At 43.4% G+C, this 22791-nt stretch overlaps 1 protein-coding gene across 1 annotated transcript; it reads right to left on the reverse strand.

Moving 5' to 3' along the window:
• Window positions 1–1394: 1394 nt before the first annotated feature.
• Window positions 1395–4675, reverse strand: LOC101174201 (type-2 angiotensin II receptor). Its single transcript, XM_004073543.4, has 2 exons — window positions 4472–4675; window positions 1395–4015 (listed from the first exon to the last, which is right to left on the reverse strand). The coding sequence occupies exon 2, from the start codon at window positions 3950–3952 to the stop codon at window positions 2696–2698; it is 1257 nt and encodes a 418-aa protein (XP_004073591.1). The 5' UTR covers window positions 3953–4015; window positions 4472–4675; the 3' UTR covers window positions 1395–2695.
• Window positions 4676–22791: the final 18116 nt, after the last annotated feature.

Consider the following 22791-nt stretch of genomic DNA (forward strand, 5'->3'; position numbering starts at 1 on the left):
GATTTAAAACTAACTTTAGAAATCCAAAGTAAGTCTTTGGAAACAAAATCTGAAGAAAGTCACTGAGGATGAAGATTTTTGCTTAGTGTCGCTGTGGAATTATTTGATATCAACCCTCAACAGCCCCAATCAAGACAAAGTTTTCTGTTAGCTATCACTTTACTTTTCCTATCTGTCAATTCAGCATGAAAACAAAAAAGAAAAAAAAGCGTTATTGAAGCTGGACCCAAATAAAAGTTTTCACCTGCTGTTCAGTGGGGTTTTCAATGATTCCCAGCGTGCATTTTTTAATTACAGGATCACACATGCTTTCAGCCACATGCCCATGCTAGATCTTCTCATAAGCGTGTCTGTGCAAACTCGCAGCTGCTCTGCAGCACAGAGAGGAATCAACTAATGAAGCTGTGTACAACAAACCTATCGTGCAATCTGTCACGTCAGTCAGCAAGTTGTGCTGTGTCAAATTAAAGATCTGGCAAATGTTCTTCCAATGACAGCAAAGCGTCTGGCGGGCCTCGCTCACGTGTCATATTAAATGTTTGGTAAATTATTCCAGGTTTTGAGAATAACATTAACAGCATTACTAAGAGTCTTTATTAAAGGTTTTTCACAAATATCTATTAAGTGATTCTGGCATTCAGTGCCGTGTCTGAGCCAACTGTCCTCTTAATGTAGCAGTTGTTAAAGATGTCTGTGTTTCCCTTTTTCAGAAGTTTAGTCTGCTTAAGTCATCAATCTGTGTCAAAGCCATTTCTCCCTCAGCTCATAAGATCATGACTGGTGGGAGTTTGGGCTTCTATCTGAAAAAGCAGCCCGTTATTTCTTGTTTATGGTATTTACTGCATTTTAGCACCACCCAGTGGCCGTTTTGACAGATCCTGGAAGAAAGGAGGTCTTTTTTTATTTATCTTGAAAAGGAAAGATCTCTGTTATAGTTATTGAAATGAAATATATCCCTTACTAGTACACTGATGCACAATGTTTCATGAATCTAAGAAGTGACGGGCAGAAACAGAGGACAGAAAAACTGTATCAACCTGCATCTCCTTTCACTAAAACGACTGTGTTCGCTGGAATGCATCATTAGGTCAATGGTATGAGATTATAGCTTTATCCAGCCTCAATAGATGCAAAATCCTTGTTAGGCGCTCAGGGAAAGGCATAAATCATCATGATGAGCTTGAAAGTCCATCTGCTAGGTGAACAGTAATCTCAACACTTTCGTTCCCAGGTGGGGGAGGCTTTCACTCACTGCTATTACAGAGAAAATGGGAAAAAAATTGAACATTTAAATCTGCAAATGTATTTCAGAATGAGGCAGAGAAGAAGCTCGCAGCTTTTTGATTTTGAGGGAGAAATATGCTGAAACCACTGCATCAAAGAAAGACAGTACATTTTTTGGGGCAAATATTTATATCTTTACTTTATTATTTGAACTGTATGTACAGAATGTTACAGTCAAGTGTTACTTTTAGATTACAACCAAATTTTGATCCCTTAAAGTAATTGTGAATATACATTGAGAAAGACAACATTGGTGTCATTTATGTCCTTTAACAGCATCCTTCAATTGTGTTATGACAACTTGTGTCAACTTACTATTTTAGCATTAACCTTTAACTGTATATGAGAACTGGACTGAGTGACCCCTCCCTCCTGAAGTTCCAAACAGGAAGTAACCGCTGGTCCCAAAATCCCATAGACTTCTATTGAGACATAAACAGCTATTACTCAGTCATTCTACTTGTCAGAATAACCATTCTTGCTCAGCTACCTTTAGTTAAGCATGTTCTTACTCATTCTATTATTTTCATTATATTGTTCTGTAGTGCAAGTTATGCAAGTCATAATCTGGCCAATCAGATGCCTCAGTGAAAGTAGGTGGTGCCTGCTGGTTCCCCCATTTGAAAGGTTTTGTGTTGCCAGCTTTCAAGCGATAGGTGAGTAGACTTCCTAGAAGCTCACCCCTGTTTGGTAAGAGTGGTTGCCATAGAAACATTGACTCAGACCAGCTCTGACCAATCACTGGTTACTGACGACCCATGGCTCCGACACGCCGGCTTTTGTATCATTAAAAACTGGCAGCAGAATTGGCTTCATTTTGAGCCAAATGTCAGCCATTTTCTAAGGGTGATGTCACACTCACTCATCCCAATTCTCATTTACAGTCAATGGCTTTAACATATATAAACATTTAAAAAATCATACATTTACAAGCTACTGAAAGCAGAACTGTATAAACAAAGGTCCTCAGAACTGATTTCAAGTTGATAAAGACGAACATTTGACAAATGTTAACTCACTTCTATAATGTTATTTATGTGTTGTGATTTTTTTTTTCTTTAAGTGAGTAAAAGGTATATAAATATTGCTTTTTGTTATTTAGAAATTCAATTGTTGGTCATTATAAAACATATCTAAAAGACAAAAGTAGAAAACTAAAACTTCTTAGTGTTACTTTGTGTAACTTAGCAGTTTAAAACCAAGTTAAAACCCGTACTTGGATTCATGATTGTTTCTTGTTTCAAGTTCTGTTTTTTTTGGGTCCTTTTCCATCACATTCACAGATATACTTTTCTACATATTTGCAATACCAGCAGGCGCTCTTTAACTCCCTTTGACCCCTGAACCCCATGCTTGGTGCTACAGCAGTCATCATTCATTCTTTATGGGACGGTTCATTTTCTTTGGACCGCTACGAGGGATTAGAAGTCTCCACAATAGCCAGATCTTTAAGATCACTGAGTTTTCGAGAGAAGGAGCTCAGCCTGGTGCTGAATGAGCTCCTCTTCTGGCTGTGTTCCTCTCTTCGGGCCTTCACACAAGCACACAGGCCTTTACAGAGGCCTCCCAGGCGGCCCCTGAAATGGTTCCCGATAAAGCAGTAAAGCACAGGGTTGATTGCTGAGTTGGAGAAGCCAAGGCAAAGGGTTAGGGGTGTGAGGTTTTGGATGGTCCAGGTTACCCAGCAGCTGTCCAGCCAGCCGTGATCGTGAATCATTGCCAAGAAAGTCACACAGTGGAAAGGGAACCAGCAGAGGAAGAATGCCAGGACCACAATCGCTACCGTCCACAGAACCCTCTCCACCCCTCTGCCCATCAGGGATTTGCTCTTACTGCAGCTTGGAGTGACACTGGCTGTAGAAAGTTGCTCTGGTTTATTGCCCCCCTCCTGAGACTGTGATGATTTAAAAGAGGGCATGCTGGGGTGATGTGAGGGACTCTGCATCTGCCGTAAACCTGTGTCAGCCAGCAAATGTCTCCCAATGGCACAGTAGCAACAACAGATGGCAAGTAGTGGTAGCAGGAAAGCAAGGCCGATCTTCATCCAGGTCAGGGTTAGATACCACGCATCACTGGGGTATAAAACCACGCATGCGTCAACTCGCCTATCCGGAAGGTGGTGAGTTTCTCTCAGAGCGAAGTTTGGAGCCGAACAAGCACTTGCTAGAATCCACACCACTACGCATGTGCACTGGGCACGTCTGGTGTCCCGTGCAATCTGGGAGCGGAAAGGATGGACGATGGCCAAGTAGCGGTCCATGCTCATGCACGTGATGAAGAAGATGGATGCATAGAGGTTGAGATTCAGGATGGCTCCGCAGATTTTGCAGGCCATTCGGCCAAAGGTCCAGCTGTAGTTCTGGGAGTAGTAGACGGCCCACAGCGGGAGGGAGAGCAGGAACAGCAGGTCAGAAACGCACAGGTTTAACATGAATGTGTTAGCCACTGTCCTCCGTGAGGTGCTGCCGTGCGCCAACACACACACCGCCAGGCCGTTGGCTATAGTTCCTAGTACTGAGATAATACCATAGACGATGGGAATGGCAGTAGTCATGGGCATGGGGGACCAGTCTCTGCAAGCTGCTGCAAATGCAGGCGTGGTGGTATTCACATAGAAAGGGGAAGAGGTGGAGTTAGAAAAAGAGAAGTCAGTTGGGATTGCCATCATGGAACTGGATGTACCCTGGCGTCACACGTTTTTATTTCCCTCCTTTCTGATTTTCAAGGTTTGCTGAAAACAAAGCAAAGCAGGGGGGCTTGTTAGAATTCAACTGCTTTTCCTGGTTAAGGACTGCATTTCTCTACGCTGTAATCATGAGCTGGCTCCAGTGTCGTCTTTGATAGCTAATCACAGCAAGAACTCATTACGTCGCGCTGGAAGTTAACCAGAATGAAATGTTTCAAATGGGTTTGTTCTCATTCTCCTGCTCACTGTAGTAAAAAAATCTAACATCAGCACATTTAAGATTAAACAACTTTAATTGGAGCAAAAATAATGACAGCAATAGATTCCTTAGTGAAGATTTTGCCAGTTTGGAAAAACACTTTAATCTGAAAAATGGCTTGTTAAAAAACAAAATCACAAGTCAAGGTATTTATGCAGAAGCAAGTGAATTTGTAGCTAAACTAAAAACTTACAATTTCTTTACAAAGTAAAGAAAAATATCCTCAAAAAAAAGGATCATACCTGGAATGATTTCCAGTTCAGCAGTCAAGTGGTTTTAGTTCTCCTTTTGGCCAAAGTCCAGGCTTGACAAATGCTCCGCAGCCGCTCTAATAGAATTCTGCCCAGCTGAGTGCCTCACACTGTATCATGCTTCTGTCTTCATGTGTGTGTTCGTTGAGGAGACAGACTCTGAGAAACCAGATGAGGCTGGAGGACTTATAGCCCCCCTGAGCCTCTCAGCAGTGATTGCACAACAGGGAAGTTACTCCACGTCACACCTCCATCCACACAGAGGGGCTGGACTGAACCTGGACACAAGCCAGAGGCAGAGAAAAAGAAACTTCTTGTCTTTGTTTCTTAATTGTGCTCCCCCCCCCCCCTCTCTCATAGAGCTTCAAACAGAAAAGAAGGGCAAATTTGGAAAACCAAGTCAAGATGTGAGCTAGAAGCATAAATGCAACCACTTCGAAGCTGCAATTGTGCAAGTTTTGACTGTTGTGATCGGGGCTCGAGACCAGGGGTGCGTTAGCTGCACTTTAATTAGGAGAGCATCGCACTTTGGGTTGAATTTATTCTGCCTGTGGTCAGATAAGCCATGGGAAATGTTTACTCTGTCATTGCGGAAGTCAAGTCAGTCACTGGGCCAGAGGGAGAAGGGAGGGAGGCACGGCGTACAAGATGTATTGGAGGAGGACAAGTTAGGACTGCAGGGAGTAAACCAAGAGATGAGAAAGCAAAAAGAAGCAAAAGCAAAGATTCCCTCCAGTGGATTTTCATTAAAGCCTTTTGGTGAAAGTTGATGAGGGTCGTGAGCAAGACTCTGCCACAGATTGCATCATAACTCCTTTGACCAATGGTGTATGCATGCATCCCCTCCCACTATAGTCCCACTCCTACTATAGTGCGTCTGCCCATGCTTCTGTGCACCTGTGTTTTAATGACTGGATGTAATTAATATCAGCCTGGCATGCATACACTGAAGCTGGGCTTGTGTGACTGTTTTCAAGTGTGTGCACGACAGTCTATCGAGCATCTGTCAGGATGTGACAAGGTGTAATAGCCGTGGGAAAGCTGACAGCGAGGAAGAGGGATGGAAGCCAGAGAGAAAGCTGTGGATTGTGAAGGCCAACAAGAAAAGAATTTAAGCCGATTTTTGCAGAAGGGGGGAAAAAAAACAACTGTAATGTTTTGTACAATGCACAGCTGTGCCATACAAAACGGTAGTCGCTGAAGCCCCATAGTTCTTTCAAGTGTGAGTTGTTACATTCTGTATCCTTTGGTGGACTGTCACTCAAATCCATGCAACATGTTTAACTCTTAGCTGAATTGGCACAAATATGTATCTTTCCATATGCTTTTTTTCCTTCCCAGAAAAGCAAAAATACATACAAACACAAGCCAAAGACCCTTCAGACATGAAGCAACCAAAGACCAGAAATTTATGACATCTCCCAAGCCAAATGAAATACAAAAAGAGTGAAAAACCAGAGTAATGTTTGTGCCGCTCAGTTTCCTTCTGATGTTGAAGAAGTGAAACATATTTGCCCAAGTACTAACAAATGATTTACTGCTTGTTCCGTTTTGCTTTAGAGAAGACGTCTCCAATATACAAAAATGGGATATTACAACATTACAAAACTTTGTGGTAAACAGAGCAGGAACATTTTGCTGTACATGATGACCCATTCCTTCACAAAATATTCAAACAGAAGTGACTCCATGAGCTGGGAGACCACTTTTAATTTGTTGTTGTTTAATCTTTCAATTAATAAAGGGGAACTCTTCCTTTTTAATTAAGATGATAATAGCCTAAAGCCAGCAAAAAAACAAAAAACAAAGCGCATCTTAAATAAATGCCTGATTGTCTGAATGTTAAGTCAATTTGAAAATCAACATTGTTTTACCACTGACAGGCTTGAACATACAGTGGGGCAAAAAAAAAATGTAGTCGGACACAGATTGTGCAAGTTCTCCCACATAAAATTATGAGAGAGGCCTGCAATATTCATCATAGGTATGCCTCAACGATGAGAGACAAAACAAGGAAAAACAAACAAACAAACAAAAAACAAGAAAACCCCATTGTCTGTTTTTTAAAGAATTTGCTCGCAATGCATTCTATGAGTTTAAAATAAAATTATAAATTTTTCTCATGATTTTACAACTCTATTCTTGTAAATTATTAACCTTTTTTCTCAGCATTTTTACTTAATTGTCATAAATTTTAGAGTTTTTTTCTCATATATTTAAATCTTTTTCTTGTAAAATTACACTTTTTTTCTCATAAAACGATAACTTTATTCTCCTGAATTTATGTCTTTATTTTTATGGCTGCTCTATTACTTTGTCATAAAAGACAGACCAGCATAACCCTGAGAAATGCAGGTCTTTCTTGCAGAGAAATTGCAGTGAGAAGAGTTTCTTATAGTCTCAAAAGTTGGTCAGAAAACAGCCGAAACTGAGACAGGAAGAGGTCTGGCAGACCCAAAGTCTCAGCTGAATCAGAGGACATGAGAGTCAACAGCTGCATAGGCGGCTCTCGGGAAAACTGGTCACGGTAAACCAGCCTCAGTTTGTTCTGTGAAAAGAAACATTTTGATTGGTGAGGATGAGTTCCTGTGAAGACATCACAACAGTTTTGTGATGTGATGTCACTGATATAGTGAAAACTGAAGGAAGGTGTTATGGACTGATAAAGCAAAATTGGAAATCTTTGGTTCTTCACACAGAGTCCTTAAACACAGTCAAAGCCTTTAGAAGATGGCTCCATAGTGTGTAACATCAACAGTCAAACATGGAGGGAAAAGTACGATGGTATGGGGCTGTTTCACTGGATCACGGGGGTCATTGACTTGCACAGAGGGACAAGAGTCCAAAACACAGTTATCGCTTACTTTGTGGCGCCGTGCAGTTTTTTCTGGTATGTGCCTAGTTGGTTAGGGATTCATTCAACAACATAATGACCTAAAACATAAATCCAAGCTTTGCCAGCAATGCATGAAGATAAAAGAACAGTGTGGCAGGCACTTTCTCCAGACTTGTTGCGCAAATTGAATCCAGCATTGCTTTTCGTGACTCCACACACGGAATCTTCAGCAAAAGCCGGGAAACATTGAAGTCTTCTAAATAATAAGCAGATGTTACTATGGATGTGTACAGACTGGAAAAGTTTGTTGGTCTGGTCCAAGTCTGCTTCATTGGGTCGGGATCGAGTCCTGAACCTTGCGTTTGGTCTGTATTCAGACTGCCTTTGAACTGGACATTTCTGTTTTGAACCAAATGACTAAAGATCTCTTCAGTCATTGGCCAGGAATTACAAGGGCGGGGCAAAGCAACAAGCAAAAGAATTAGTTCTGCGCTTTGCAATCCTTGTCGCGATAGTTCACTCATTCAAACTTTATATTTTGCCGACCAATTTGAACATTTGTATCAGCGTCCGGTACAACACTGCATTTACGGTGGAGTCATACTGTGAGGCGGTTACTGATGAGACGTTGGCTATGAAGGTACGCTGATATATGTTAATGACATATAGATGTGTAATCACTGTAAAATTGTTTTAATGACTCTGCTGTCATTCAACCACATTTTAATGAGTTGCGGTGTCTTATCATCATGGCTGCTACATCCCATAATGCCAGCTACGGTGGCTTTTGAGCATGGAGCCTATTCAAACTGTGAGAACCTTAGAGCAAACGGAAGATCAGTCCAATTAGAAATGAACCGAGACCACCTTAAAAGATGGATCTGAGAGGGCCAGAGTCCGCTTGGAGTATTCAGACTCAAAATTTGTTCCAGATTATCAGGGGAAATGAACTCCGGTTCAATTTAAGAGGACCAAATGCATCCAGTCTGAATACCCCCTAAATCAACACAGTCCACAAAGACTCAGCCCATGCAGCACAAAACAGTTGGCTTGTCTGTGCTGCCGTACCTGACCGTGTACCTCGTCTCTACAACTGCTCCTACACTTGGCAGTGGACCCTACCTCTGGGTCGTCTCGTGCCCCCAGTCGTCCCCCAACTCGTCTAGATGAAGCTCATCTGCTGGACTATGCAAACATGTAGTTGTAGAATTAGATAAGCTAATTCTTCTCTATGACGTCTGGCACATCGCCTTTAGCCGTTACCTATTGAATTCTATGACTTCACGTTCTTCTTGAGACGACTATTGTTGATGAAAATGATGAAAACATGAGCAGGTGCAGATCAGACAAGACAGAGTTAGTTAAAGACAGATGTTTATTTTATTCTTTAAACCAGAAAAGGACAGTAAGAATTAATAGAACACTAGCTCTAATTTAGTACATTGTTCCACTGGACACACAGCTGGGTATTTTAAGTTGAGCTGCTTTTTATATTTGGTTTCCAATTCAATTTTTTTGTTATTTGTATTATTTCCTAGTCAAAAGTTTAATATTGTAAATGACAAAATGAGGTAAAAAAATGAAAATAAGGAACAAACTGGATCGGTTTAATTTGCATTTGTTCTTTTATTTCAATGTGCTACGAAGTATCGATCGGGACTGATATTTAGAATCAAATGACTCACATTCGGACTGGGAGGCCAAAAAAAATAAAAACAACATCGAGCACCTTCTAATTCTATCTGCGTTTCTCCTGCTTTACATCTTTTTTTAAAGCGTGTCTAAATGCGAGTCTCCGCACACCAACAACAAAGCTGAGTCATGATTCCTCAAATAACTCCTATGTTTGGCACCGAAACGCTCTGAATCACAACTTGTGAAGGTTGAACGATTTACAGTTCATGCACGTGTGGGAGATTTGTTTGTCTAAAAATCTAAACACAGAGACTCAATGTGAAGCAGCTTCTGTGCATGGAAGAGATAAGAGCGGAAGCAGAGTAGAGAGCATTAAACCCCAAACAAAACCCTCCATGAACTTCACATTTACTGTCTGTTATCCTATAGCAGCAGAAACTGGTTTTAGAGTCAGATTTATATATATATATATATATATATATATACGTAAAATCATTTAGCACCATCTAAAAAAATGAGCAGATCTATAAACCATGTGGGCATTTCTCCAACTCAAGACTCAGAAGCTTGTAAAACCATTATTTCCAGCAATAAACTTGAAGCTATTATTTCCTGTATGACTTTATTAGTAGTGGCCACATTTTAGTTCATTTTGTCTGGAGCTGGTTGTGACAGAGACACAATGCAGGTGATCCGACTTGTGACTGAAACTCAAAGGTTTAATGAACAAACGTGAACCAAAAAGAAGAAAGAAACACATAAAGAATTGAGAGCAACAAAAAGGTGACAAAGCAGATAACTGAAAACCAGACACTTATAAATCCTGAGGGTCATTACCACAAATCAAGACACCTGTGGATGATTGACTACCTGAACCTGGTGTGACCTGCAGGGAAAACCTGATACAGAACATGGTAAATGCCAAAGAAATATCACTACGTATCCAAACTAGAGTGCACACCTTTTCAATTAAATATTTACTCCTAAATATTTCTCACTTAAACATGGAAGATTTGAAAAAAAAAAAAAAAAAGAAAGAAATGAAGAATCAAAAGCTAAGCTGTCACAAAAGATTTTGTCAATCCAGCATCTCCAAGATGCAAAAAAGGGACCCAAACCCGATTTGAGACACACAGAAGGACTAATTTTTGCTAATTTTCCCCACTGAGAATCGAGCAACATCAAATACTTAAGAATGAGAATGGGGAATTCCTAAAATATTTCAAGATATTTTGGTCATTGTCCTAGAAAGGCAACCAGAAAATGCCAACGCACATTTGCAGCCGAGCTAAAGCAATGCTCAACTCTGCCTTTGTCTTATCCTTTGTTTTGTTTTTTAATTACACAAAAAAAGCCATTTGTTGACAATTTGATTATGGTAGGACCACCTTCAACCAAATACTTATGTTTTCCCCCCAAAAAAGGGGGAGTTCTACTTTTTCTCTCATTTAATGTAGTTCATTGAGTTCCTAGATTGCAGCAAATGTTGAATTAACTAAAGATTTATTCAGTGAACCCCCATAAAATCACAAATTATAAATTATGCATTTATTTATATATTTTTGAAAGCCAAATTTCCTCTATAATGTTTTTATGCTAATATTTTGTATTCTCACAAAACAAATATATATATATATATATATATGTATACACAAATATATATATGTATACACATATATACATACATATATATACATACATATATATACATATACATATATATATATATATATATATATATACATACATATATATACATACATATATATACATATACATATATATATATATATATATATATATATATATATATATATATATATATATATATATGTTCTGGTGCTACTGGATCTTAGTGCCGCTTTTGATACAGTAGATCACCAGATTTTATTAGACAGACTTAGTAGTCTAGTGGGCCTTTCTGGAAATGTTCTTAAGTGGTTTTACTCTTACCTGACAGATCGACACTTTTATGTAAGTATGGATATGTGCTCTTCAGGAATCCACGAAATAAGTTGTGGGGTTCCCCAAGGGTCAATTTTAGGGCCAATACTTTTTAATTTGTATATGTTGCCTCTTGGGGAGGTCATCAGGAGACATGGCGTTGACTTTCACAGCTATGCTGATGATACACAGCTTTACATCGCCGTGTCTCCTGATGACCTTGAACCGGTTAACACTCTTTTAAACTGCATTTTAGATATAAAGTTGTGGATGGCAGAAAATTTCTTAAAGCTCAACCAGGACAAAACTGAAGTTTTAATCATCGGTTCTGAAGACAAGAGAGAGATGATTTTACCACATCTTCATAATTTTAAACCTTCTCAATGTGTGAGAAACCTGGGCGTACTTTTTGACTCTGAGGTAAATTTTATCCCACACATTAAAAATGTCGTTAAGACAGGATTTTATCATCTCAAAAACATTGCCAGAGTCCGCCCGTTCCTCTCTCTTGCCAGCACAGAAGTGCTAATGCATGCTTTTATTTTCAGTCGTTTAGATTACTGTAATGCCCTGCTCTCTGGTTTACCCAAAAAGTCTCTTTCAAACTTACAACTTCTACAGAACTCAGCGGCACGAGTTCTGACGAGGACCAGAGGGCGGGAACACATTACACCGGTTTTAAAATCGCTGCATTGGCTCCCTGTGCGTTTCAGGATTGATTTTAAAATTCTTTTAATGGTTTATAAATGTTTTTATGGTCTTGGGCCTTCTTATTTAAATGATATTCTTTTAAAATATGAGCCCTCGCGGACCTTGAGGTCTTCCGGTACTGGCCTCTTAGTTGTTCCCAAGGTGAGGACCAAAACTTATGGTGAGGCTTCGTTCTGCCATTATGGTCCTCGCCTGTGGAACGGCCTTCCGGAGAGACTCAGGGCCGCAGAGACAGTAGAGGTTTTTAAGAAGAGGCTCAAGACCCACCTTTTTAATTTAGCTTTTAGTTGATTTTAACTGCTAATTTATTCTATTAGTTTTAGTATAGGCTATTTTATTTATGTATTTATTTTAATTTTATGCGTCTTATTTTCAATTTTATGTTTTTTCTTTTTTTTTTTTTTTTTTTTTTAACTTGTCCTGTCCAACAGCTAGGCAGACAGATGAGAGCTGAGGGCCTCTTGGGTTGGACATATTTTACTTTAACAAGAGGGGTTATTAATCTTCAGACAAACCAAAGGTATGTCTGAATAAACCCCTTTTGTAATTGAGGCCAAACTTTATTAATTTCAAACATGTCTGAAAATCTTTGGTGTTGGACCGGACGGAAAAGGAAAGAGGGGAAGAAGAAAGAGGGACGTTAGAGAGAGGGGGGGTAGGGGGTGATAATAGGAGGGGAAGGGGGATAAGACCATGAAGCAGCATAAAGCAACAAGTTTACTGGTTGTTAATCATTATGGTAAGGTTCAAATGTAAAAAAAAAACACAAAAAAAAAGAAGGGCGGAGCCTGTCCACACACACACTCAAATGTTATAAACACACTTGTTAGTTGCAAAAATGTCCACCTGTCGACATGTACACAAAACAGATAGTGTTCACACGCATACTTATGCCTTAAAACCAACTAGTGTGAAATATTTCAGTCATTCAGTCTGTTGAGCTGACACCTGTGCTCAGGTGAGTGTTTATGTTCTTCTAAAATGGATGGTGGAACGTGAAAAGAAGGAGGGAGAGTGCCCAGCCATCCCCACCCCAAGACCCCCACCGCACCAGCAGCGGCAGCCGGACTCCCCCCAACACCACACGGGAGCCGGCAGGGAACAACCGCCGCCCGGGCGACCAAGCCCGCCACCCAGGCCAGGGCCAGCAGGGCCGCCGCAAGGCCCCCAGAGCCAGAGAGCAGGGAAGCACGGAGGGAAAGAGGGCGCCGCCCCAGCCCAACCAGGAGAGCAGCCCCCCCGCCGCGCCGGGAGAACCCAACGCAGGGCCCCACCGGAGAAGGACGCCCACAGCCCCAGACGAGCACCCCACCACCACCCAGGAGTTCCGGGCATCCCCCCGCCCCAACCCCAGGTACGGGCCAGGACCCCCCAAGGGAGACCCACTCCGCACTCCAGGCAGCCATCCGCCCGGCCAACGGTTGGTCCAGGGAGGAGCGAGGCAGGGGCCCGCCGCCCCCGCCCAGGAGGGGGGAACCCCGGGGAAAAAAGAGGGCCCACAAGGGGTGTTGTAAATATGGCCCGACCAGGCTCGGCCACAGTTGGAAATTTGGCGGGGCCCAGCACTCAGGAGCAAGGACCAGAACCCACCCCCCAGGGACACGAACACCCCCGGCTCAGATGTAATGTGAACCCCCCCACCGCGCGGAGAGAGCACCGCCGGGCCCAGGAAGCCAGCACCCCGGGGACACAGCCGCCGTTGCAAAGGGGCCCGTACCCCCCACCAGGGAAGAGGCAGGGGACAGATGGTCCTAGGTCCCACCTTCCTTGCAAAATGTGTGTGCGTGTATGTGTGTTTGAGAGAGTGTGTGTGTGCATGTGTGTGTGTTTATGTTGGGATGTATATATTGAGGGGGGAGGGGTGTGTGTACTAAGGGGGGTGCGGTTAAAATTGGCGGGTAGGGCACTAAGGGGACGTCTCCTGATTACTCACAGTGACGTCCCCTCACCCTCCCCACCAAGGGGCCCTAAATGTCTAAGGTGCGGTTAAAATTGGCGGGTAGGGTGCTAGGAGGACATCCGCTGCTTGCTGGCAGTGATGTCCAAGCACCCCCCCTACCAAGGGCCCTACATGTCTAAGGTGCAAATAAAACCGAAAGAGGGGGGGCCCACTCCATACGGCAACCACAGGAGGGGGGTCACTGCCTAGTGAACCCCCCCCCCCCCCAAGGCTCATCGCAGGCTAAGCCCCCCACCCCCTCACCCTATTATGAGGTTATATGAGGAAGGGGGTAAGTTGGGGACAGATGATAGACTGTCCCCCGGTGGTCAAACAGCCGTCCCCCGCCCCCCCCCCCAGCAAGGGGGCCAGGCCCACCCAGCCCCGGGGCCCCACCCCCGGAGGCGCAGACACCCCAGGCCCAGCACCACCACCCCCACACAGAGAGAGGGGAGCCAGAAAGCGCCGGCCCCCCCCGGAGCAAGCCCAGGCCCCCACCCCCAAACGCCGGCCCTAGAAGAGCTCTGGTCAGGCCTCGACGGGACCGAGGCAGCCAACCGGCCGGGGAAACCGCCGATGGCCTCAGCGGAGACCCCGACCCGTCAACCCCCCCTGCCCCGTACCAATAGGGCCCCCCCCCTCCCCCAGAATGCCCCCCCACAGGACAGGGCCGACAAGACCCCCACCCCACCCCACCCCCAGACCCCGCAGCCGAAGCGGATGACACCCAGAGCGACCGGGGGCCCCAAGAGGGTTGTCCCGTCCCGCCCCAGAGCCAGGGAAGGGCCGATCCCAGCCCCAGGTGTAGACGGGAAGCCCATCCAGCGCCGCTGGGCCCCCCCCCCCGAGCAGCGCCCCCCGCCAACCCCCCCCAGCACAGGCAAAGGGACCACCCCCCCAAGCCAAGCCAGACCACCACCCCACCCCCCCCACCACGCACCCCCACACCCAAGCCCAGAGGACCACGCAGCGCCCCAGGCCGCCCCACCCAGGCGCCGGACCCGACCCCCCGACCAACGGAGCCCCCACCACCCCCGGCCAGGCACCGGAGGCCCCGACCCCCACCCCGGCCCACGGCAGAAGGGCAAGGAGCAGCGACGACCATGCCCCCCCCACCCCCTAAGTCACGGAGTTAGCTATGGGAGACCAGAGAGACCGAATTCTTTCAAAGTTACTTGAACTTTGGGCTGACATTTTTTCCAAGCTGATATGATCAAGCAGCAGATTTCTGTGTTGACTTATATTTATATTTTTTTTGCTTTTCCAATTTATTAAAATAGTTTTTTTAGCAATGCAAAGAGTTATGAAAATGATAGAGCCTAATCCTCCTTCTACATCGATGGCACTCATGTCACCAAGCACACAAAGTGACGGTGAAGCTGTGATTGAAACCTTAAGCCAGACTGATAGATCGGCACATACCTGCTGCCAGAGAGCCTGGACAGGCGTGCAGAACCATAGTGCATGCATGTAATTGTCGGGTAGATTACTGTCACAGTGCTGACAAATGTCTGAGTTACTGAGACCCATCTTGAACATCCTCTGTCCAGTGTAGTAAATTCTGTGAAGAGTTTTGAAATGGATTAGCTGCAGATTTGGATTTTTTGTCATTTTAAAGGTGTTTAGACAAAGTTCTGACCAAAAACTTTCATCTGTGCTGATGCTCAAATCCGCATCCCATTTTGTTGTCGGAAGTGAAATATTGTTATCTAAATTACATAAAAGTTTGTATATTTTGGAGAGAGTTTTATTCATTGAGAAATTGATCAGAGTGGTAACTACATCTGGTAGCTTTAAATCGTTGTCTCTGTATTTAAACTTTTTAGTAATAATTGATTTAAGTTGCTGATATTCCAAGAAGTTATATATTCCATGTTTGTCTTGAAGTTCCTGGGGAGTTATGAATCTTCTATCAATAATTATGTGCTCTAGTTGTTTTATGCCCCCTGCTTGCCAAGCTGGGAAGTGGATAATTTTTTTGTTTATGAGGATGTCTGGGTTGTTCCAGATGGGTGTCATTTTGCACGGTTGAATTGATGATTTTGATATTTTGAGAAATTCCCACCAGGCTGTTAAAGTGGCATTTATATTAATACTTTTGAAACAATCCTGTTTTTTAACTATTTGACTAATAAATGGAAGATCTGACAGGTTGATCTTTCCACATAACGCCTGTTCCAAGTCTAACCATGAGTTGGTTTCTGGATTATTTTTTAACCATTTTAAGATGTATTGTAATCTATTTGCAAGAAAGTAATTGTGGAAGTTAGGTAATTCTAATCCTCCACAGCTTTTTGCAGATTTTAAAGTTTTTAGACTAATTCTTGCAGGTTTATTGTTCCATAGAAAGCTTGATATGGATGAGTCTAATGTTTTGAACCATTTTAATGGCGGTTGTGTGGGAATCATTGAGAAGAGATAATTAACTTTGGGTAAGATTTTCATTTTAACCGTGGCTACCTTGCCCATAAGGGACAAAGGCAGGTTGGTCCAGCGTGTTAGGTCGTCCTGTATGTTTTTCAGTAATGGGGTGTAGTTTAGCAGCACCAGTTCTGATATTTTGGGGGAAAAATAAATACCTAGATATTTTATATTGCCTGATTTAACTGGTATTGTGAGTCCTTGCTCCGCATTACTGTTCAGTGGTAATAAAACAGATTTATTCCAATTAATGGAATAGTCTGATATAGAAGAGAATTCATTAATGAATTTTTCTTTTTTATGTTTTTAATTTTAGCATCTTATGATTTTAGCCCCAGTGTTTCTTGAGGGGATCTTTTCCTCCAGGGATTGCCGGCTTGGTCAGCGGTTGTTGCTGCAGTTGTTGCCCTTGCTGGGGCGGCTGGGGTCTAATTTTACAGCTTTTGGCTGTGAGGGGGACCCCGGTGTTGTTCCGGTCTGGGTGGGCACTGTGGCGATGTTCCGGTGGCCGGGCTGGCTCCTGGTATGAAAGGATTCCCAGATACTGTTTCCTCACAGCAGAGCTAAGCCATACTTGTTTATTTATTTATTTATTCTTTTACAGTTACATAGTCATATTTCATTGTACGTGGGAGCCATGGGTCATGTGGTTTAATGGAGGGGAGTGGGAAGGGTGAAGGGTGGGTTGGGGTTTTTATTGTAATGTTGTGTGTTTACTGTTTTTAGTGTTAAAGCGCTTCGAGCTGCACAAAGTGCATGAGAAGCGCTATTTTATAAATAAAGTTTGATTTGATTTGATTTGATATATATATATATATATATATATATATATATATATATACATATATATACATATATATATATACATAAATATATATATATATATATATATATATATACATATATATATATACATATATATATATATATATATATATATATATATATATATATATATATATATATATATATATATATATATAAAAACGCCCCTCTCACCCTCCGCGGGTGGTTTCTCCTCCAAGCTCAGGTCCTCTACCAGAGGCCTGGGAGCTTGAGGGTCCTACGCAGTATCTTAGCTGTTCCTAGCACTGCGCTTTTCTGGACTGAGAGGTCTGAGGTCTTTCCAGGTATCTGTTGTAGCCACTCCTCCAGCTTGGGGGTTACTGCCCCAAGTGCTCCAATTACCACAGGCACCACTGTCACCTTCACTTTCCAGGCTTTCTCCAGTTCTTCTCTGAGTCCCTGGTATTTCTCCAGTTTCTCATGTTCCTTCTTCCTGATGTTCCCATCGCTTAGCACTGCCACATCCACCACAACGGCTTTCCTCTGTTCTTTATCCACCACTACAATGTCTGGTTGGTTCGCCATTACCATCCTATCAGTCTGGATCTGGAAGTCCCACAGGATCTTTGCCCTCTCATTCTCTACAACCTTTGGAGGTGTTTCCCATTTTGACATTGGGGTTTCCAGTTCATATTCTGCACACGTGTTCCTGTATATTATTCCAGCCACTTGATTGTGGCGCTCCATGTATGCTTTCCCTGCCAGCATCTTACACCCTGCAGTTATGTGCTGGATTGTTTCAGGCGCTTCTTTGCACAGCCTACACCTTGGGTCTTGTCTGGTGTGGTAGATCTGAGCCTCTATTGCTCTGGTGCTCAGGGCTTGTTCCTGGGCTGCCAGGATGAGCGCTTCGGTGCTGTCCTGTAGGCCAGCCCTTTCTAGCCATTGGTAGGACTTCTTGATATCAGCCACTTCAGTTATGGTCCGGTGGTACATCCCATGCAGGGGTTTGTCCTCCCATGAGGATCTGTCCTCCAGCACTGTATCCTCTGCTTTCCTTTGCCTGAGACATTCACTGAGCGCACTGTCAGTTGGGGCCTTGAGCTTGATGTATTCATGGATCTTGGATGTTTCATCCTGGATAGTGGCTTCTACGCTCACTAGTCCTCGACCTCCTTCCTTGCGGCTAGCATACAGTGTCAGGGTGCTGGATTTGGGATGGAACCCTCCATGCATGGTGAGGAGCTTTCGTGTTTTAACATCCGTGGTCTGTATCTCTTCCTTTGGCCATCTTATTATTCCTGCAGGGTATCTGATAACGGGCAGTGCGTAGCTGTTTATTGCCCGGGTCTTATTTTTGCCATTGAGCTGGCTTCTCAGGACTTGCCTTACTCGTTGGAGGTATTTAGCTGTTGCAGCTTTCCTTGTTGCCCGCTCGAGGTTGCCATTTGCCTGCGGGATTCCAAGGTACTTGTAACTGTCCTCGATGTCTGCTATTGTTCCTTCTGGGAGTGAAACCCCTCCTGTGTGGACTACCTTGCCTCTCTTTGTCACCATCCGGCTGCATTTCTCGAGCCCGAATGACATCCCAATGTCAGTACTGTAGATCCTGGTGGTGTGGATCAGGGAGTCAATGTCACGCTCGCTCTTAGCATATAGCTTGATGTCATCCATGTAGAGGAGGTGACTGATGTTGGCCCCATTTCTGAGTCGGTATCCATAGCCAGTCTTGGTGATTATTTGACTGAGGGGGTTGAGACCTATGCAGAACAGCAGTGGGGACAGAGCATCACCTTGGTATATCCCACATTTGATGGACACTTGTGCAAGTGGCTTCCCATTGGCTTCAAGGGTGGTTTTCCACAGCTTCATTGAGTTTCCTATGAAGGCTCTTAGAGTCCTGTTGATGTTGTACAGCTCCAAGCATTCAGTGATCCATGTGTGTGGCATTGAGTCATAGGCCTTCTTGTAATCAATCCAGGCTCTGCACAGGTTGGTGTGTCGTGACTTGCAGTCTTGAGCGACTGTTCTGTCGACCAGGAGTTGGTGTTTGGCTCCTCTGGAGTCTCTACCAATGCCCTTCTGTGTGTTACTCATGAATTGATCCATGTGCCTATTTATCTTTGTTGCAATGATGCCTGACATGAGCTTCCATGTTGTGGACAGAGGTAATTGGCCGGTAGTTGGATGGGACTGCACCCTTTGAGAGATCCTTCTGGATGAGGATCGTTCGCCCTTCCGTTAGCCATTCGGGGTGAGTCCCATCCCTTAGCAGCTGGTTCATTTGTGCTGCCAGGCGCTCGTGGAGTGCGGTAAGCTTCTTTAGCCAGTAGGCATGTATCATGTCAGGGCCCGGTGCTGTCCAGTTCTTCATACCTGAGACTCTTTCTTGGATGTCTGCCACTGTGATGGTTACTGGATTCTGTTCAGGGAGGTTGCTATGTTCTTTTCTCAGAGAGACCAGCCACTGGGCATTGCTGTTATGTGCTGTCTCTTTCTCCCATATACTTTTCCAGTACTGTTCAGTTTCTAGCCTTGGTGGGTCTGCTCGGCTGTTTTGACCCTGCCACTGAGCGTACACTTTTGCAGGTTGAGTTGCGAAGAGCCTGTTTATTCGTCTGGCTTCATTGTCTCTTGTGTACCTCTTTAGGCGGCTGCTCAAGGCTAGGAGCCTTTGTATGGCAGTTTCCAGTGCTTCAGGTATGGGCATCTGGCTGTATCTCTTAGGTACTTGCTTTCTCATTGTACCTCTTTGAGCCTCTGTCAGCTTACTCACATCTTTCCGAGTTGCCTTGATTTTGGCCTCTAACCGTTGCTTCCATGGTGGGTACTGTTTTCTTCCATGGTGGCTCTTGTAGCCAAGCATCTCAAGGATCACTGCTGCTGAAGTGTAAACCAGTTCATTGGTTTCTGTAATGTTTGTGGTAGGAATTGCCCTCAATGCTTCATTCACAGTTTCCAGTAGACTTTCAGGTACGTCACCTAACCGTTGTAGTTGGTGTCGGGGTTGTCTAGTGTTCATTGTAGACATGATCTTGTCTTTCAGGTCAATTGCTGCCTCGCTCAGCGTAATTGTGGTTGTTGGGGCTGTGTACCCAATCTCAGGGTAGGAGTGTGGCATAACCTCCTCTCTGACCTGTTGTTCTGGCTCTCCCGTGGCATTGTATTGTATTGCTTCAATCTCAAGTTGTGATAGGAGTTGCCGTTTGTGGATGTTAGAGCACTGAGCTACCAGTTGTTTGGCAGTTAGCCTTGATTGTGGGTTTCGAAGCATCCATTCATTCCACATTCTCTGCATGTAACCCCTCTGGGTGGGATTACTTGAGTAGTAGCATTCTAACAGAACCTTGTTCTCACATCTAGTCCATTTCCGTCTTGTTCCAGTAGCCCACTTTCCATCAGGGTGCTCTGGTTCCTCAGCACCTGACGCAGACCTTGTTTGGCCGGGCGACGTCTGAGCCGGCATGACATGTGCTTCATATATATATATATATATATATATATATATATATATATATATATATATATATATATATATATATATATTTAAAATAAATAAAATGACACCTATCATGGAAAACGTGTTGTCATCATCTAAAGGTTTCCATGTCTGTTTCTATTTCTTTATTTCCCTTTGAGGTTTTATTTATTAGTCAATTTCATTTTATTGGGTGCGAGGGTTTGGAAGAATTGAGGGCACATTGTATGTTTTATGTTTTATAAGCACTTTGTGTTACTGTCATGTGAAAGTGCTTCATAAATAAAGTTTGAACATGAATTATAGCACAACAGCACATGAATTTAGCTGCATGTTCTTATTTTAGCGTATTCTATTTTCATTATTTTAAAATGCAGTTGAAGCATTTGGGATCATGTTTGATGATATAAAGCTAAAGAAATTTAAATTATAATTAAAGGGCCTTTACTATGCAAAACCAACTTTTTGAGCTTTTAAGTGTATTACAATGTTAGATTCTCACAAAAACAAACCCAAAGCAGACATTTGATCTGTTCACGCATTTATGAGTATTCTTCTAAAAACCTGGTCTCTGAGCACCAGCCCTTCCCAACCCACGAAAACGAGCGGGTTTTCACATTGTGATGTAGGTAAGTGAGGAACCGCCCCTTCCAGGAAGAGCCTGCATGGAGCTAGCAGTGATCGGCAAAACGCTTTCCTTTAGTGTGCACAATATTCACATCCATTTTTGCAAAAGTTCAGATGTCTGTTTTCATGAGTGAAACACAGACACGCCGCTGAGGCCGGCTCTAGGTTGACGTCAAGAAAATGGGCGGCGCCCACAAGGAGAGAAAGGCGGGGCCTCAGAGATCAAGGCGTCATACTTCCGGGTTGGAACATTAACTGGGAGAAAAAAAAAGTATGTTTCATTAAAAAAATTATTCTTTAGTGTGCCCCGGGTAACATATTATCATATGTATGTAAATAGTTTACTCTGAAAGGCTTAAGAATAGCATGACATAGGCCCTTTAAGGGTTTTTTTGACCCAAAACACAGTTTTTTTGTCCCTTTTGTCTGATACCCAAGACATGTAACTGTGGGGGGTCGACTCTTGTAAGTAAGTCTGCATCATGTCAAATAAGTTTCTAAATAAGCACCAGATGCACAGATAAAAAAAATCATCAGCTCCTGCACTCCAACACAAACAAGCTCAAGATGTGAATACATAAATATATACACTGTTGTGCTAACAAACCCCCTTAAATAGCTTACATTGTGTTTATGTTTGTTGCTGACAGAAGTGCTGTGTGTTTATTTGATGATGGGGGACCCTGAGAAGATAACCAGCTCAAGCAAGAATTCTCCCAAAGTCCTCCGAGGAAATTCCAGCTCACGAGGTTGAAAGGTTAGATGTCAGAGTCCTGCCCCCATGCTTCCTTTCTGCTTGTTGTTGGATAAAAACAGTTTTTTTGTTTTTAAAGTTTGCACTGTAGCCAACATGCCAGAAAGAAAAAAAAAGTCTCCCTATCAGTGGTGAGAACATTTCTGTAGCTGTTGTTTGTGTGGGATGCTGTAAGCAAGGGGCCACATATGTGGAAAAGACCCATGAGAGAAGTGAGATGAAGCTAAAGTTAGCTTCACATCTTGCAGAGGCTGGGGGCTCCTCGGCATCTCACAGCTTACATCTACACCACGTCTGGCTCTCCTGACGTGTCGTGAGGGGAACAGCTTTCAGGGCCTCCAGCATGCCCACCCCATCCAACCTCTATTTGGAACTGAAACACACTGTTCCATGTGGTTTCAGCATTTTTTTTTTACTCTAAACATTTAAAAAAACTACTAAATGCTATGTGTTAGTGCTCACACTAACACATAAATGCTTCCCCCCTTCAGCTGTGATATCGCATCCAGTCTGGATCCCATATGCGTGCGATTCTCTGTATTCTTACATGAACATGGTGGCAAAGCCATGCCGTTTTTATTTGTCTCTATTCGCTTAGTGAAGGAAGGAAGTGTACAGACCCGGACCCAGAGGTTAGGACATTGGGCAGGCTCATGCTGAGATTATGAGGTCCATGGTTCCTCTGAGGAGCAGTGAACATGCCATAAAGATGTGAACCGATAGCCTTTTTCCAGCATCATGCTGGCAGTGAGTGTGGAGGCAAAAGCAGAAACACATGGCGCCAAAATTCCTCCAAAAACAGATGTGGCTCTCTGGGTTTTTGTAGTCTGTCAATATACAGTATCTTTAACTGGTGTTTCTGTTTTTACTGCAAGCATTTCTATAAACAAAAAACAATACAAGGGTTTTTAGTCAAAAGTCTTATGGCACATGTGTCAAACTCAAGGCCCGCGGGCGAAATGTGGCCCGCCATGTCATTTTATGTGGCCCGCGAATAGGGCTGTGACGATGACCTCATCACCGCATCACGCACTTTTCTTTTTTAAAAGTTCGGCATATGATGCGTGATTGGAACTATGATAAACACATTAAATGCATTCGTCTTTGCTGATAATTTATTTTTTCTGCTAGTCCTGTGTTCAGACTTTTTCTTTCTTTCAGACTGTTCTCTCCTTCTCTC

This window comes from Oryzias latipes, chromosome 10, assembly GCF_002234675.1.
Source record: "Oryzias latipes chromosome 10, ASM223467v1".
NCBI classification, from domain to species: Eukaryota; Metazoa; Chordata; class Actinopteri; order Beloniformes; family Adrianichthyidae; genus Oryzias; species Oryzias latipes.